This window comes from Merops nubicus, unplaced genomic scaffold, assembly GCF_000691845.1.
Source record: "Merops nubicus isolate BGI_N331 unplaced genomic scaffold, ASM69184v1 scaffold46050, whole genome shotgun sequence".
Lineage (NCBI taxonomy): Eukaryota > Metazoa > Chordata > Aves > Coraciiformes > Meropidae > Merops > Merops nubicus.
In genome coordinates this window covers 1-14,046 of record NW_008581727.1, presented here as the reverse complement: position 1 = coordinate 14,046, position 14,046 = coordinate 1, and the positions used below count along the sequence as shown (strand labels likewise).

General features: G+C 39.7%; 1 protein-coding gene across 1 annotated transcript; it reads left to right on the top strand.

Annotated features, from left to right (window-relative positions):
* The first annotated feature begins 4,556 nt into the window (after nt 1-4,556).
* On the top strand, nt 4,557-11,352 carry RRAGC (Ras-related GTP binding C). The gene is made up of 6 exons (XM_008935370.1): nt 4,557-4,756; nt 5,469-5,668; nt 6,533-6,647; nt 8,183-8,325; nt 9,435-9,583; nt 10,603-11,352. Exons 1-6 carry the CDS (start codon nt 4,568-4,570, stop codon nt 10,752-10,754), a joined length of 948 nt encoding a protein of 315 aa, XP_008933618.1. The 5' UTR covers nt 4,557-4,567; the 3' UTR covers nt 10,755-11,352.
* Nucleotides 11,353-14,046: the final 2,694 nt, after the last annotated feature.

The following is a 14,046-nucleotide window of genomic DNA, read 5'->3' as shown; positions in this document are numbered from 1 at the left end:
TCCCCGCCCTTGCCTACCGCGCTGCCTCTCCGGCGCCGAGCACTTTCTCCTTTCTGTGTTGCTGTGTAGGCAATTTCTCTTTTTTTAACGTGGGCCCATGTGGCGAAGTTGGAGCAAAGGGAGGCTGCTGCTCAAAGACGCTATCTGCCCAGAACGGACTCGATCTTCTGCCCTAGAGAGGAAGGTTGTGTACCGTAGGCTGTAGGCTTTGTAATTCGTTTTGACGCTTCAAAAATAAAAGGTGAAGATACTGCTGGGAAATAAATCATGAGGTCCTCTCTTACGAATATGAAAGCCCCGTGAGCGGTACAGGTGTAGGATGTTTAGCTAGCGCTTCCGGTCGGAAGAAGACTTGAGCTGTTGTTCTACCTTTTGATCCTTTTAAAGAGACTTCTGCTTTTGTATGAGCAGAAAGGCAGTCTCTGGTTTCCTTTAGCACGCTAGACTGAGCAAACGAAAGTTTTTGGTCGAGGAGGAAATAAAACCGGTTTTATTTCCTTAGGTTTGTTGGTAGCTTTTTGAAGTTGCTGGTGTTTCTGAGTGATACAACACTGACTATTTTCATTTGTCACGTAGTGCAAGAGAATTGCAGTGCTATTAATGATCTTTGTTCCTCAGTGCAAGCTTTGTATTTGCAGTCCCTCTTACAAGGTTTTTAGGTGATATTTTTATAGGAAGGTGTTACAAGTGAAACGCAGTGCTTCTCAAACTCTAGACTTAGGGCCCTCAAGTTGTTGATCTCTTTGCCAGAGAGTAGATATGCACAGTAAACACTGTGTCAGGAGAAGTATTGGCTTTGTAGAAATCTAGAACTTTGTGTGAAAAACATGGATCATTAAACCACACCAGCATGGTATGTGATGAAATGTGATGATGGCTTTAGTTTATTAAAAAAAAAATTATGCAGACTGATGACTTGGGTAACTGAACTTACTGTACTGTCTTTATGTAATAAGAACGTGGAAGGAGTTCAAACTAGAGTACCTCATTTGGGGGGTTTCAAATGGTGGGGGGGCTTGTGTTTTGGGGTTTTTTTGGTCATGGTTACCAGACTTGCTGCTCTAACTTCATAAGTTTAGCATAAATATATTAGTAGGGGGGGGATTTGTATGTGTGGTATCACCTAAAGCAGCAACTTCTTTGGAGCTACTGTAAAACTTTCATTTATGCCCATGTTTCTGTCAAGGAGTTAAATAGATGAACTGCTTTGGCAGAGTAGGGAGTCAGAACCAGCTGTCTATTGTGCTTCTTTAGCAAGTTCTAATACTTAGAAAATCTTATGGCAAGCGGTAATGTAGTGCCACAACCTAGCAACTAGGGAATTTCTTTAAAAATTTGGTCTGTCTTGTGTTCCTTTTGCTGTACTTATTCCCTTCCTTTGTTACCTTTGCTTGCCCCCCCCCAGTCTCCTCTGGTAAAAAAGACAGCTCCTACTTCATTCATTATATCAGCTTAAAGAAATCTGCAAGATTAAGGTGAATGTTCCAGAAAGCATGAAAATCATAAAAGGGTTGCGCATCTTAGTGCTGTTAAGGAATCCTTTGAAAGCTGCTTTTCATTGTTATCTGTCAAGCAGCTGTTTGCTTCCGATTAGTAGATTCTCAACACCATGTTGCGATACCTTACCTTTTCTCTCTTTTTAGGGCCCTCCTTTCATCTGCCCATGCAAATTCGTTTCTGGACATTAGGGCAATAGAAACAGTCTAGTATTACCTCAAGAAAAGAAAAACGGGGGTTACTATGAGTGGGGAGGGGAAAAAAAATGATGTTTGAAAACCCATTCTACATTTGGACTTGTAGGTGAAGATGCCTGCTTTTATGTGCAGAATGATCCTGTGCTGTGGTAGGGAGATAGGTTATTTATGAAGGGTAAATCACCTCTTTTTTCTGTGCAGACTTCATTGAGGCATATTTTGTGGTGGCTTGAGACAACTCCCAGTGAAAGGTTCTTTCCTTTGAGTTACTTGCACTGTAGAGATTCTTAGAAAATTCTGGCCTCAGTTGTTGTTTCTCCTCTGAGGAAGATGATGTAGTTTTCTCAATTATAAACCAGTTATTCAGTTTTTTTCTATCAAAGTGTCAAAAGAAAAAAGGGAAACTATCCCAGATGTGTTACTTTCTCAGCAACTTTCAATTCCTGCCTTCAATACTCTTCTGGCAGTATACAGGTGTTGCTCCAATGTACCACATAAGATGTCTTGCAGCAGCAGCCGGTTATATTTGATCATAAGCTTATGGTAGGGGTGTTGTAGAAGCCATGCTTGTCACTTGATCTGTAGGATTGTTGTTTGCTGGTCCGGGAAATTTTTGTTTGTATGGATCAGGCCAGCATTTGAGCCTGAGTGAAATTCTGGATATGGCTGTTCTCTTTTGTTTAAAACAGAAAATAAAAGAAAGGAAAAAAGAAAACAAAGCCACCAAAATAAAAATGCACTTTCCTGGAGAGTCCATTCAAAACTTTAGGTAGTGGGAATGAACATGTCAGACAAATTCTGCTTGTGGATCTAAGGAAAGTAACTACTTGAAAATTGAGACATAAATTGAGGTTAAAAAAAAAAAAAAAATCCTCCACCACGCCCCCAAGAAAACCAAAATCCACCAAAACACACACACACAAGAAAAAGTGCAATCCAAAAATATGGAGGCAGTTCAAAAATACTGCATTGGGAGTGCAGCTTAGCTGCTGCAATTTGAAAATAAGCCCAAGTGGTGCTGCAGAGAAGTCATTGTAGAGAAAAGATTGACATGTCAGGAAATTAAAAAAGTCCTGAAAACTCAGAGATCATGACAGGTCAGATGTGAATGGGAAATTCAGCGGGATAAAAAAAAATCTGAAAGAGTACACTGCTGAGTGCTTAAGCCAACAGTGAAAAGTTCTTGAAATATGGTAAAAGCAGAAAGTCTGCTAGGAAGTTGATGAGACTATTAGATGTTGAAGGTGTAAAAGAACACTTGGGAATGATAAAAGCCATAGTGAGGAAACTCATCAGATTCTTAGAATTTTAGCAGCTTTGTCTGCTCTGCCTGCATATGTCTAGTCAAAATTGCTTGGCTTCAGTGTTAGCTGTGTGCTTCCAGTAAGATGTTTCCACAGCCTTTTTATTTGGATTATCGAAGCTGTGTAAACCAAGTAACAATGGAGGCAGATGCTAGGCAAAAGAGATGGAATTTGATTAAAATGGTGTCCTGGTTCCCCTATAAGTGTAAGAAACAGATTGGGAATATCAATCCAATGAAACACCCTGCTTTGGGAAGCAGGGGAAAGGGAGATGGTGGCATTGTTTCTCAGAAACTCATCTCCTTTAAACCGTATTCACTAGTTCTACCCTTTTTCCTGTGGGACACGCTGAGTTTCAAGGGGAGAATGTTGATTTCAGAATGTTTTAAAACTGCTGTAAACCTTGATGAATTTCTGGCCCTTGCAATACAGTAGCTGGGTATCTAGAACTGTTCTTTTGTTTCTGTACAAATGCTACTTAAAACCTCATTTAGATCCCAGCTGCCTCAAATATTTGCCTTGAGGAACTGAATTTTTTTCCCTTGGTCTTAAAAATCTGGGCTGACATGCCACTTTGAACCCCACTAAACAGTCCATTAACTATGCAGGGTGTGGACTTGTTTGTCTTCCATTTTGTTTTTAAAAGAGATTGTTGCAGTAGGCCTCTTTAATGGTGACTTCTGTAACTGTAAAACATTTAAAAGTTTTTTTTAAAAATTACCAAGTGCTATATAGGAAAGGTCTTTCTTTTTCAGTCTTAGCATTCAACTAACTTACATTTGTAATAACTTTTGTAGTATACTGTTGATTTGCCTTGAAACTGACTGGTTTTGCTACTAGCTGCTTTGCTGTGTGGAGATGTGCTATTTCTATTTGTTCAGGGAAGAGCTAAAATCCAAGCAGGGCTTTTTTAAGTACTAGCAGTGAATATGTTTCTCATCACTGCAGCTAACTATTTACCAACTAACATGAAAGTTTTCATCATTTCTTTAGAGTACTTGATAGGAGAGGGTCAGCAAACATAACGCAGTTGTTCACAGATGGCAAACTACCTACCTGTTTGGGTCTCTAAAACCAAGGTGTTATTTTTGTACACTTTTACTGTAGTTTAGGAACAGTACGATTATATCGTGTTGTAACACTTGACAGCAGACTAAAAGCAAAGTTCCCTTCAGGAATTTCTAAGACTGGAGATGAACAGTTCTTAAAAGCTTGCAGTTGCTTGATTAACATGATGGCTTTGTACTAGATCTGAATTGGCTAATATAGCAGAATTTGAAAAGACTGTGTTAGACTTGCAAGGAAGAAGGAGTAATGGGGATGTCAGAGTCTTGTGCCAGTCTTGTTATTTAGACTTGTGAAAATACTTAACTGCATTTGGATGCTTGGTTCCATTTAAGGGTAGGTTATTTCCTTATTCAATGCAAGAAGTTGTCTATTTACCAAAAGGAAACAGTACACTTTAGATAAACCTGTTTGTAAGATTGGAGTCACACAACTTTTACCACTGTCTTCTGATAAAGTCGAGACTCTTATTTTGTGTTCTTTTAACAGGTGGTGTTTCACAAAATGTCTCCCAATGAGACTCTGTTCTTGGAAAGTACCAACAAGATCTACAAAGATGATATATCCAACAGTTCATTTGTGAATTTCCAAATATGGGATTTTCCAGGACAGATGGACTTTTTTGATCCAACATTTGATTATGAGATGATCTTCAGAGGAACAGGTGCTCTAATATATGTTATTGATGCCCAGGTAAATACAAATCACTTAAGAATGACAGGGAATTTTCTTTTTGCTTTGTGTACAAGAGGAATGATAGAGAAGCAAATAATTTATAATTTTAGATAGGTTCACAAAACATCTGTTATGTATGGAAGAATGCATTGGCCATCTTAACTTTTGGTGTGCATTTTTTAGTTGTGTGAAGTGATTGGAACATCACTCTTGGTGGAGAATATGTAAAGGGGCAAGTACTCTGAACTTAACTTTACTACAAGAATAGTGACAACCTGCTGTGCTAGATGGTCTGAGTTATACCTTCCCCCTGCTGTTGCCTGCTGTGGAGTTGATTTAATGACAGCACAGCTCTGACCTCAGTTTCAAGTACTAGTACCGTTTGGTATCTGGTAGCTTCTAATGAAGTTAGGAGTCTGTGGGAGATTACCTGGTTATTAAGACCCTCTGGGAGATCACTGCTGCCTTTGCTGGAGTTGAAGCCTAACCTGCCTTTTGCACTCAAGCCCAGTTTTGTGTCGCTGAGGTTTGTATAGCTAGTGCAACTTAACTTACGTAACAGAATCTAAGCGCCCTGGATTTCTGACATGCTATGGTATTCTCTTCTCCCATACTTCTGTTTAGTAACAGAGTTGAAGTTCTTGCGCTGATATGTTTTGTCCTTGTGCAGAATGGCATAGCTGTCAGAGAGAAAGCCTTGTCGTTCATTCCTGCCAAAACTGATTTACAGGATGACTACATGGAAGCTTTAACAAGACTTCACATTACAGTTTCAAAAGCCTACAAGGTCAACCCAGAAATGAACTTTGAAGTTTTTATTCATAAAGTTGATGGGTTATCAGATGACCATAAAATAGAAACTCAGAGGGATATTCATCAGAGGGCTAATGATGACCTTACGGATGCTGGGCTTGAAAAACTTCACCTTAGGTGAGTTAAAGATTCTGGCGTATGTAATTCTGTTGCTCCTGATATGCATGCAGACTAACTGCTTTTGGATGTAATAGTGGACCAGAGCAAGGCCTTGCTAGTTTCTTAATATTGCACAAACTTGTTATAAAATACACCACTGAGTTTGTGGCCAAGCCTCAGCTGTAAGGCCAACTGAAACAAGGCAGGCTATTGTGACAGTTCACATCAACAGATTTAGTCATAAATTTGCTGATAATTCAAGGTCCTTTTGCGTACTTTTCATTCAGCATGACAGACTGTATTTGTACATGTGGCCTGAAGGGGCAGGGACAGGAGAAGGGAAGCTGCCTGTGTTCTAGTCCTGGCTAGCACTGACTTCTCAGGGTGATTGGTTTTAACAGCTTAGTCTCTTACTTGATATTTGGCTCACTTTTAAGGTGTCTTCTACAGACACCTTTAAAAAATGCTGTCTTTTTTTTATGGCCTTACTGCTATTTTGATTCTTGTGGAACCTTTAAGTATTGCCAGTATCTCTCACTGTTACTGTGAACAAAGTGGAAGGTCAGCAATGAGACTTGAAATCTAGTTGAGTGTTTAACACCTTTCTGATAAGCGTTCTGTAGGCTGTGTTGTGAAAGCACATTCTATTTTTCTTTCTGTTCTCCCATCTCCTTGGGGTGTGGAAATTCATTTCACATTTACTTCAGTTACTCAGGAATTAGGTTCTTGGTGCAGTGGCTAGACATATTTGTGGTAAAGGTATCCCAAATAATTCGTAAGGCCTGAATGTTAGAAAACATAGCTTTAACATTTCTATTGCAGTTCTAAAATACTCTTGAATCTTTGTTCTTTTTTTCCCTTTTCCCTCCCTCCTCATCTTAGCTTTTATTTGACCAGTATCTATGACCATTCAATATTTGAAGCCTTCAGTAAAGTGGTACAGAAGCTCATTCCACAACTGCCAACACTGGAAAATCTACTAAATATCTTTATATCCGTAAGTGTTAATCTAATAGACCTTTGAGAGAAATATGCAGAATGGTAAAGCAAGTTCTTCTGCTAAGGAATGCTGGCTAGAAATAGCCTTGGGAGATTTGGATGGCACTCACGTTGGTATACTCTGCTGGCCCGGTTGTCTACATTAGAGGCCCTTTACCACGACTAAGTTGTACTATATGTGCTTTGTGTGGGTTTCTCTAAATACTGACAAAGCATAGTTTGGTTGGTGTATAACTATTGATACGGAAGTTTTCTGCCAACACGATATACTTGTTAGTCTGCTAAGGCTAATAGTCTAACACAGCTGTACTGAAAAGAGACTCTTTTCATAATATGAATGTGGCCTTGAGCTAAACTATTTCATGTGGCCTGTGAGAATTTTTCACATATTGTTTTAGGTTTTGCTTTTCTTATAGATTTTGTGACATCAAAATTTGCTGCCTTATACTTTACATCAAATAAGATATCACCCTAGAGGCAAGGCTGAAGTAGCCTGTTTTGTTTAAGTTATGTCTATGAGGCTGTTGCAGCCATGTGGACAACGCAAGGGGAAAAAAAAAAACAGTTGCAATTGAGAGGAACTATGCAGACCAGATGTGTTGCCTCCTGCTCCTTGTGCTTGTTTCCTGTGTTGGTAGAGGATTGTCTGTAATAACCTGCCACAGTGGACAAAGGGAATCTTAATGCTAACCCTGCTTAGTGCCATGAGGTTATGGAGTGTGGCCCCAATGACAAAAGGATCAACTGGATGTCCCAAGACCATACCTTGGATATTCAGACTAGCTATGAAGAAGCAATAAAGAATGCTTCTGGTGCATAAATAGAAATTAAGCTTTGCTAGAAACCCACATCGTATATGTGATAACTTGCATAACAGCAGAAAGCTTCTGAATTTAGTATGTGCGTATGTACTTTGCCAAAGTGCTCAGTTACAAATGGGATGGAACTGTGGGCTCAGTGCTTTTCCATACCTGTATCTGCCATCGTGTGATACTCTTCACAGAGTCATAAATTTAGAGGCTGACTGTATTTGCTCTGCATCTTAAACTACGTGGCAACTGCCTTGCACAGAAGCTGAACTGCCAAGATACTATAGACATAAAATATAAGCGTCAGCAGACTACTGTGAAGTAACCCATCTTTGAGACTGGTCAATCAGGTGGATGTGAATGTGTGGCTCTTCTGGAGTTAATAGAACCAAAGAAGAGAAAAATTGCTGAGTTTGAGTTCTGGAAGCATGTTAAAATGTAACCTTAATGCTGATCCAGTAAATAATAAATGACAAAGAATTCTAACTGAGTTCCCAGCTTTGTTTTTGTCAAACAGAAGGTGATGTTGATATGTACTGTGGCAACGAGGGTATTGTATTTTTAAGCTTACATGCACTAAATCTTGACTTTGTCTTAGGCCTCTAAATTGGTTATTTTTAAACTCTTTTCTGCTATTAAGAATGTGAAAGTGAAGTAAATTGAAATTTTACTTTAATAATGCAGTTATTTTAAGAACTCATCCAAGTTCTTTCTCTTTCTGAAGAATTCAGGCATTGAAAAAGCTTTTCTCTTCGATGTAGTCAGCAAAATCTACATTGCCACAGATAGTTCACCTGTGGACATGCAGTCATATGAGTTGTGCTGTGACATGATTGATGTAGTGATAGATGTTTCCTGTATATATGGGTAAGTGATGAATACTCTTTGGAAAATAAGTCCTTAAAAGTTGTAGCATAGGTTGCCGACTGTGCAAGTGGTGCTGGCTTTTTCATCCAGTAAGATGCTGTTGATCAGTCTGCAGAGAGCATTGGTTCAGTGACTGGAATGAAGACTTGAGGGTTGCAAGTGTGTTAATACCTGCTGCAAATACCTGGGGTTGATAGCATGCCACAGCTCATAAGTGTAACTTGCAGTCACATTGCTGTGAGACTTGCTGCTGTCAGAACAGAATAGCTTTTCCTTAACTTCGCAATGGTTTTTTGAAGTAGTATTTGGAGAAGAGGTAACTTAGAACTGTGGTTGTAGCCTGGAAAGTAACAGTGCTGCCAAGAAATACCACAATGTTTAATCGTCTCTCTTCTGATGGGTCAATCCAAGGTTGTGCGACTGTTTTGTTTGTTGTTTGTTTTTTTTTTTTTTTTTCCAGGAGTGAGTGCTTAAAGGTAGCTTGCAATACATCTTTTGCTTCTACAGTAATTTAACTAACTCTAATATCTTGCAGATACAAACCAACATTCTAATAATTTCTTTTAAGTATAGGCTGGTTTAGTTTAAGGTGGAAATTTGTCCTTCTCCCTGTTGCACTACCCACACCCCAGCATTTCTACATAAAAGTGCTGCATGGAAATCTTCAATCACTTGATACCTTACTGTGGCACTGTAAACTCAGTAAGACAGTGAGTAGCAATGACTCTTTGGTTTGAAGGTAAACTACTGTCCTATACTAAGTCCATTAAGAGTGCTTAGCTGTAAGCTGAGAACAATATTGAGTAAACATTTGCAGCTCTTAGTTAGATATCAAAAGAGTGCATTTTGATAGCTTGCTCTTAAGTGCTCATCTAAGTTAGGTAGCATCTAGAGAAGGCCTTTACTCTGTTAAGGTGTAGCTTTCTTAAGAAACCTAAGGTGTGGTAATGGTGGTCTTGTGACAGGATTAAGACCTGCATTGCAGGTTCTTCACTTGCTCATTGTTCGGTATGAGTAATATTCTTCTAACTGTATTTAACAGGTATTTGTCTTGAAGTTACATATTCCTGCCTGATAGATTATGTCTGATTTAACTTATTCTTTCTTAGGTTGAAGGAAGATGGCACTGGAAGTGCTTATGATAAAGAGTCAATGGCAATTATCAAGCTCAATAACACAACGGTCCTGTACTTAAAGGAAGTGACAAAGTTTTTGGCATTAGTTTGCATTCTTAGAGAAGAGAGTTTTGAGCGCAAAGGTAAGGACTTCCCCCCCCCCCATTCTACAGCTTTTATCTCATGTTTTTATCAACCATAAAATATATTCATGTAACTTTACAAGTCACCTTGATTTTGGGGTAACTAAATCTAATTTTGTCTAGGTGGAACATTCTCCTTTCCTAAAGATAGGTATAAAGAGGTGTTATTTTTATTCTTGTGAATCACCATTTTAATCGCTTTCCTGCTGCAATGACGTGTGTAGCTAACATGGCCTGTGTCACCACCATCTGCTATAGTGGAATCAGTAGAATGGTGTAGTGCTTATGTTCTTCTTGACAGCTGCTGTATTGTGAATAACCATATTCTCTATCATGTGTCATGGAGATGTCATTTTTTTTAATGTATGACTGAAGAAATCAACCATGGTAGGTTAGTACAGTATATGGCAGGAACTTAGAACAAAGTGTCTAGTATGTTGCAGGTCTAACCAACAACAGAGTCTCTTGGACCTGTTGTAGATGATAGTATGAATGGTCTTGCATATGTTATGGGGTAGAAATGACAGCATAGGCCCAAATTTCAGTGTGTTTTACTTAAATGGTGACTGTACTGACCTTGGCATTTTAAAAAGAAAAAAAGCTGATGTGTTGTTTTAATAGCTGTACTGTTATCTCAAAGTTTTCCTCACCACAGTTGGGATTTATATCACCGACATGAAGTGCAAGATAACATTGAAGTGATAGTTGTGTTGTACCAGCATGATTTTGGGTGTAGTGTCTTGTGTTGTCTCCTTACCTGTTATTTAATTATGAATATACCCCTTGCATTCCAAATGAGTACTTTTTTTTTTTTTCTAAAAACTGAGACAGTCTAAATAAATACTGGCATTGGTAAAACTCTTTTAAAATCTTCTGAATCCAGATTCATACTAATATGAATAGCAAAATAGTGGTTGGTTAAATGAAACACTTTATGCTGATTTTGAAGCTCTGTTGATGACATAAATGTGCGCACCTGAGCACAGTTTCTCCTCTCCCCTCCCCCTCCTTCTTGACAGGTCTGATAGACTACAATTTTCATTGCTTCCGTAAAGCCATTCATGAAGTCTTTGAAGTAGGTGTTGCCTCCCACAGAATCTGCAACCATCAATCAAGCACCTCAAATATGAAAGCTGTGACTCACAATGGCACACCTAGAAATGCAGTCTAGAGGAAAACTAAAGACGCTGGATAGACTTGTCAGCTCTTCACTCCAAAGTTTTGTGGAACGAGACAAGAGTAGTCTGAGAGCCTGAAGTATGTTTCACAGGAAAAGAGTGGCGCCAACTGTGGAACAGCAGCTTGTAACTCATGTTGGACAACTGAAACTACTGTAAAATACTTTGAGGCCAGTGGAGTTAGAAATGCCGGTTTGAAACCAGCTTGATTGCAAGTGCAGTGGTTTTTCAGATTGGAGTCCTGTTTTAACAGTCTATCTCTGACTGATTGCCTGGTCAAAACTTAGAAATGATCGAGTTGAGTTTTGCTCATTGACTGAATAGTCACTTGCTCAATTTTTTAATTTTTTTTTTTTTTTAATCTGTAGAATAGCCACTTTTGCTAAGTTTACCCTTTCATCCTTTAAAAAAAAAAAAAAAGTGGTGTAACTATTTAGGCTTTTGAAAATCAGGCTTTTTGTTCAGTGAGGCTGGTCTCACGAATCATTCCATAAAGTAGTTCTTGCTCTTGATGGTGTGGTCAGAGTATTCTTGTGAATTCTGTACTTGTTAAGTGGATGCAAGGTAGAGCTCTGTTGTAGCAAGTCTGGTTGGTTTGGTTTTTTTTTTTTGGTTTTTTTTTTTTTTTTTTGGAGAGCTGACCTGGAGCTTCATTTTAAGAGATTGTGATACTTTGCTTTCAGACCACGCTTCTTGGTAATGCCCCCTTTGATGGAAGGGAAGTAATAAAACCAGAAATAAACTACCTGCTCTCTTTTGCAGAAACACGGATGTCATAAATCTGTGTGATTAATCCTATTCACAAGACAACTGCATGGCTAACTAAACTGGAATGTCTGCCATCTGTTGGAATAAAGCAGCCACATTCAGCTATTCCTAAGCGAAGAAATGACAAAGTTACTGACTTTTCATGGTGGATCTCTTTCTACCTTCATGACTGATAATCATGACAATTCCTAGGAAAATGTCTGAGGGTGTTACCCTTGCACAGCAATTAAATATCAGTGTGCCACAACCTACTAGGTGTTTAAAGTATGTTGATTCTGTACTGTGGCAAGCACCTTCTTGTTTGTCGCCATGCAATCTGATAAAATGGCGTGTTTTCTGATTTTGTGAATGCACGCTTTCTTACTATGGGAAGTTTTCATCTAATTTATTAATATTGTTATTACTGCAGATGTCATCAGCCTTGCTATGCAGTAAGCTCAGCTGCTCGCCCATAAAGATCTTGCCTCTTCTCCTTATGTGTGTATAGGTGTTGAGAAGCCATGGGACCAACTGACTATACAAGTGCCGCTATAAAAGTTTCTGCAAGATCTGTAATTGTAAGAGGTCTCTGCAAGCAATGTATTTACGTGGTCAGAAATAACCATGGGATTGCTTCTGTGCTTATAGAATGGATTTTCATTGAACTATGTAAAACTGAATATACATGCATTAACATTAGAGCATATGCACATACTGTGTAAAAGTTTTTCCTTAGTTTTCAAGATGTTCTATGATACTAAACACATAAAGAATCTGCTCCAGAAGTTGCCACAGTCAGCAGGAGACTTGGGAATTCAAGTGCTCTCATTCAGCTCTCCTAATAGCAGTTGTAGTTGTGAACCAAGGCTGAGCCCCTTTTTGCTAAGGCAACTGTTGGGTTTTTTTTAAGAAAATGCTGCAAGTTCATGCAGTGGCATTCTGTAGCTTGCAAGCTCTTTCAGAGTTCTAGTGCTGAAGGTGAAAGAGAAGTAATTGGCAAGATCACAGGAAGGAAGAAATAATTCCCATTTGTGCAGTGAGTTTTCCACGTTCTAAGTACACCTGTATGTTCTTCTCTTTGTCTTCACTCTCTACATGATTTTGTGCTAATAAAATGAAAAAGAGGTCTAACTGTAACACTTGTTTCTGTTGGGGGGTGAGACATTTCAACAAAAGTCCATAAAGGTCTACATGGTTAAGCAAATTTTAAAAAGCCATGCTGTCTTCACAGTGTTTTTAAAAAAAAGTTAAATATCACCTTTCCCTGTGAGGCTTTAAAAATTGTAGTCAGTTTTAGCTTTCCTCTCAGTTAAAAGCTGACTTCAAACAGAATACTTTCAGAAGACAACTCTAGACTTTAAAGGTGTGTAAATGATGAAGTGACTTATTCTGTTCTTTTGATTAGTGGTGGGCCCTAGGTTGCGTTTTGAAATTGTGCCTTCTGGTTGCATTTACTTCAGGTTTATGGTAGCATCTCAAAACAGAATACTCATTATTTTAACTATTACCTGCACAACATTAACTTTAGAAGTTAAAGAGCACACTATATCTTTAGTATACTAAAACTAGTTGTTCTGCCCTTCTTCACCATTGTCAATTATTCACACAATGCGTTACTTAACCTGTTGCTGCTTTAGCAAGGCGGTTTCTTGTTTCTGCTGAAATCTTTAGGCTGCCAGGGATTAAGTTTTGGTTTTTTCTTCTCCCTTATGCTGGAACCTGTCTCTCCTTCCTGTGCTGACCTGCTGCAGGGAGAGAGAGCCTATTGGAGATTAAGTGAAGGCAATATCACAGTCTTGCCAATAAAAACTTAACTTTTAAAGGACACAGTCAACTGGTGCTTCACCTTTCTACTCTTCCCTCCCATCTCTCACCCCTGAACCTGTACTGATGTTCTGCAGCCTTTTCTGCAAACTGAGGATGTCATGCTTCTAAGGAGAAGAAAGGTGCAGATAGGAGGGTGTGGGAGGAAAGCTGGCTAGCCTGCAGGTAGGAGTTAACCTTAATTCTGTCGAAGACTAAGGCAATTCCTTGCAAGATTCCTTTCAAAGCTCCAAGGTGTCTGGCACCAGAAGATTGCTAATCAGTGGCTGGGTTTGCCGTTGGCAGTCATGCCAGCTGTAGCACAGAAAATGGAAGGAGGAAAAGGCCAAGCCTGGGAAGAGGGGGCAGAGCAAGAAAAGGTGGTGTCTTATATGCTGTCCTGAGGATTTAAATCTGCCTATCGTTTGGCTGGAAGAGCAAGAAGTCTTTGCGCCCTCCGAGACCTCCCCCAAAGTCACGTATAGCGCAATGGGTCACTCCGTATCCAACAGACAGCAGCTGTAAGCGTGGGGCTACACGGGCTGGAGTCCGGCTTTCACGCAGCAGGAGAGGAAGTGCAGCGAGCACTCCTGGCGGCCTGCGGAGAGCCGCCCTCCCTCCGGGGCGCCTCGCCCCCGCGCTGAGAAGAGTGGCCAAAGCCTCAGTGGCGGGCGCTGCCAGAGCCCTTTGCGGGGCCGGGGCCGGAGCGCGGTCTCCTGTCGCGCTGGCTGCCCC

Excerpts from the sequence above, each read along its gene's own strand:
- RRAGC (XM_008935370.1), top strand. The coding sequence starts at position 4,568 with ATGTCTCCCAATGAGACTCTGTTCTTGGAAAGTACCAACAAGATCTAC. Across the intron at positions 5,669-6,532 it reads CTTGAAAAACTTCACCTTAG|CTTTTATTTGACCAGTATCT; the intron begins GTGAGTTAAAGA and ends TCCTCATCTTAG. Across the intron at positions 9,584-10,602 it reads AGAGAGTTTTGAGCGCAAAG|GTCTGATAGACTACAATTTT; the intron begins GTAAGGACTTCC and ends CCTTCTTGACAG.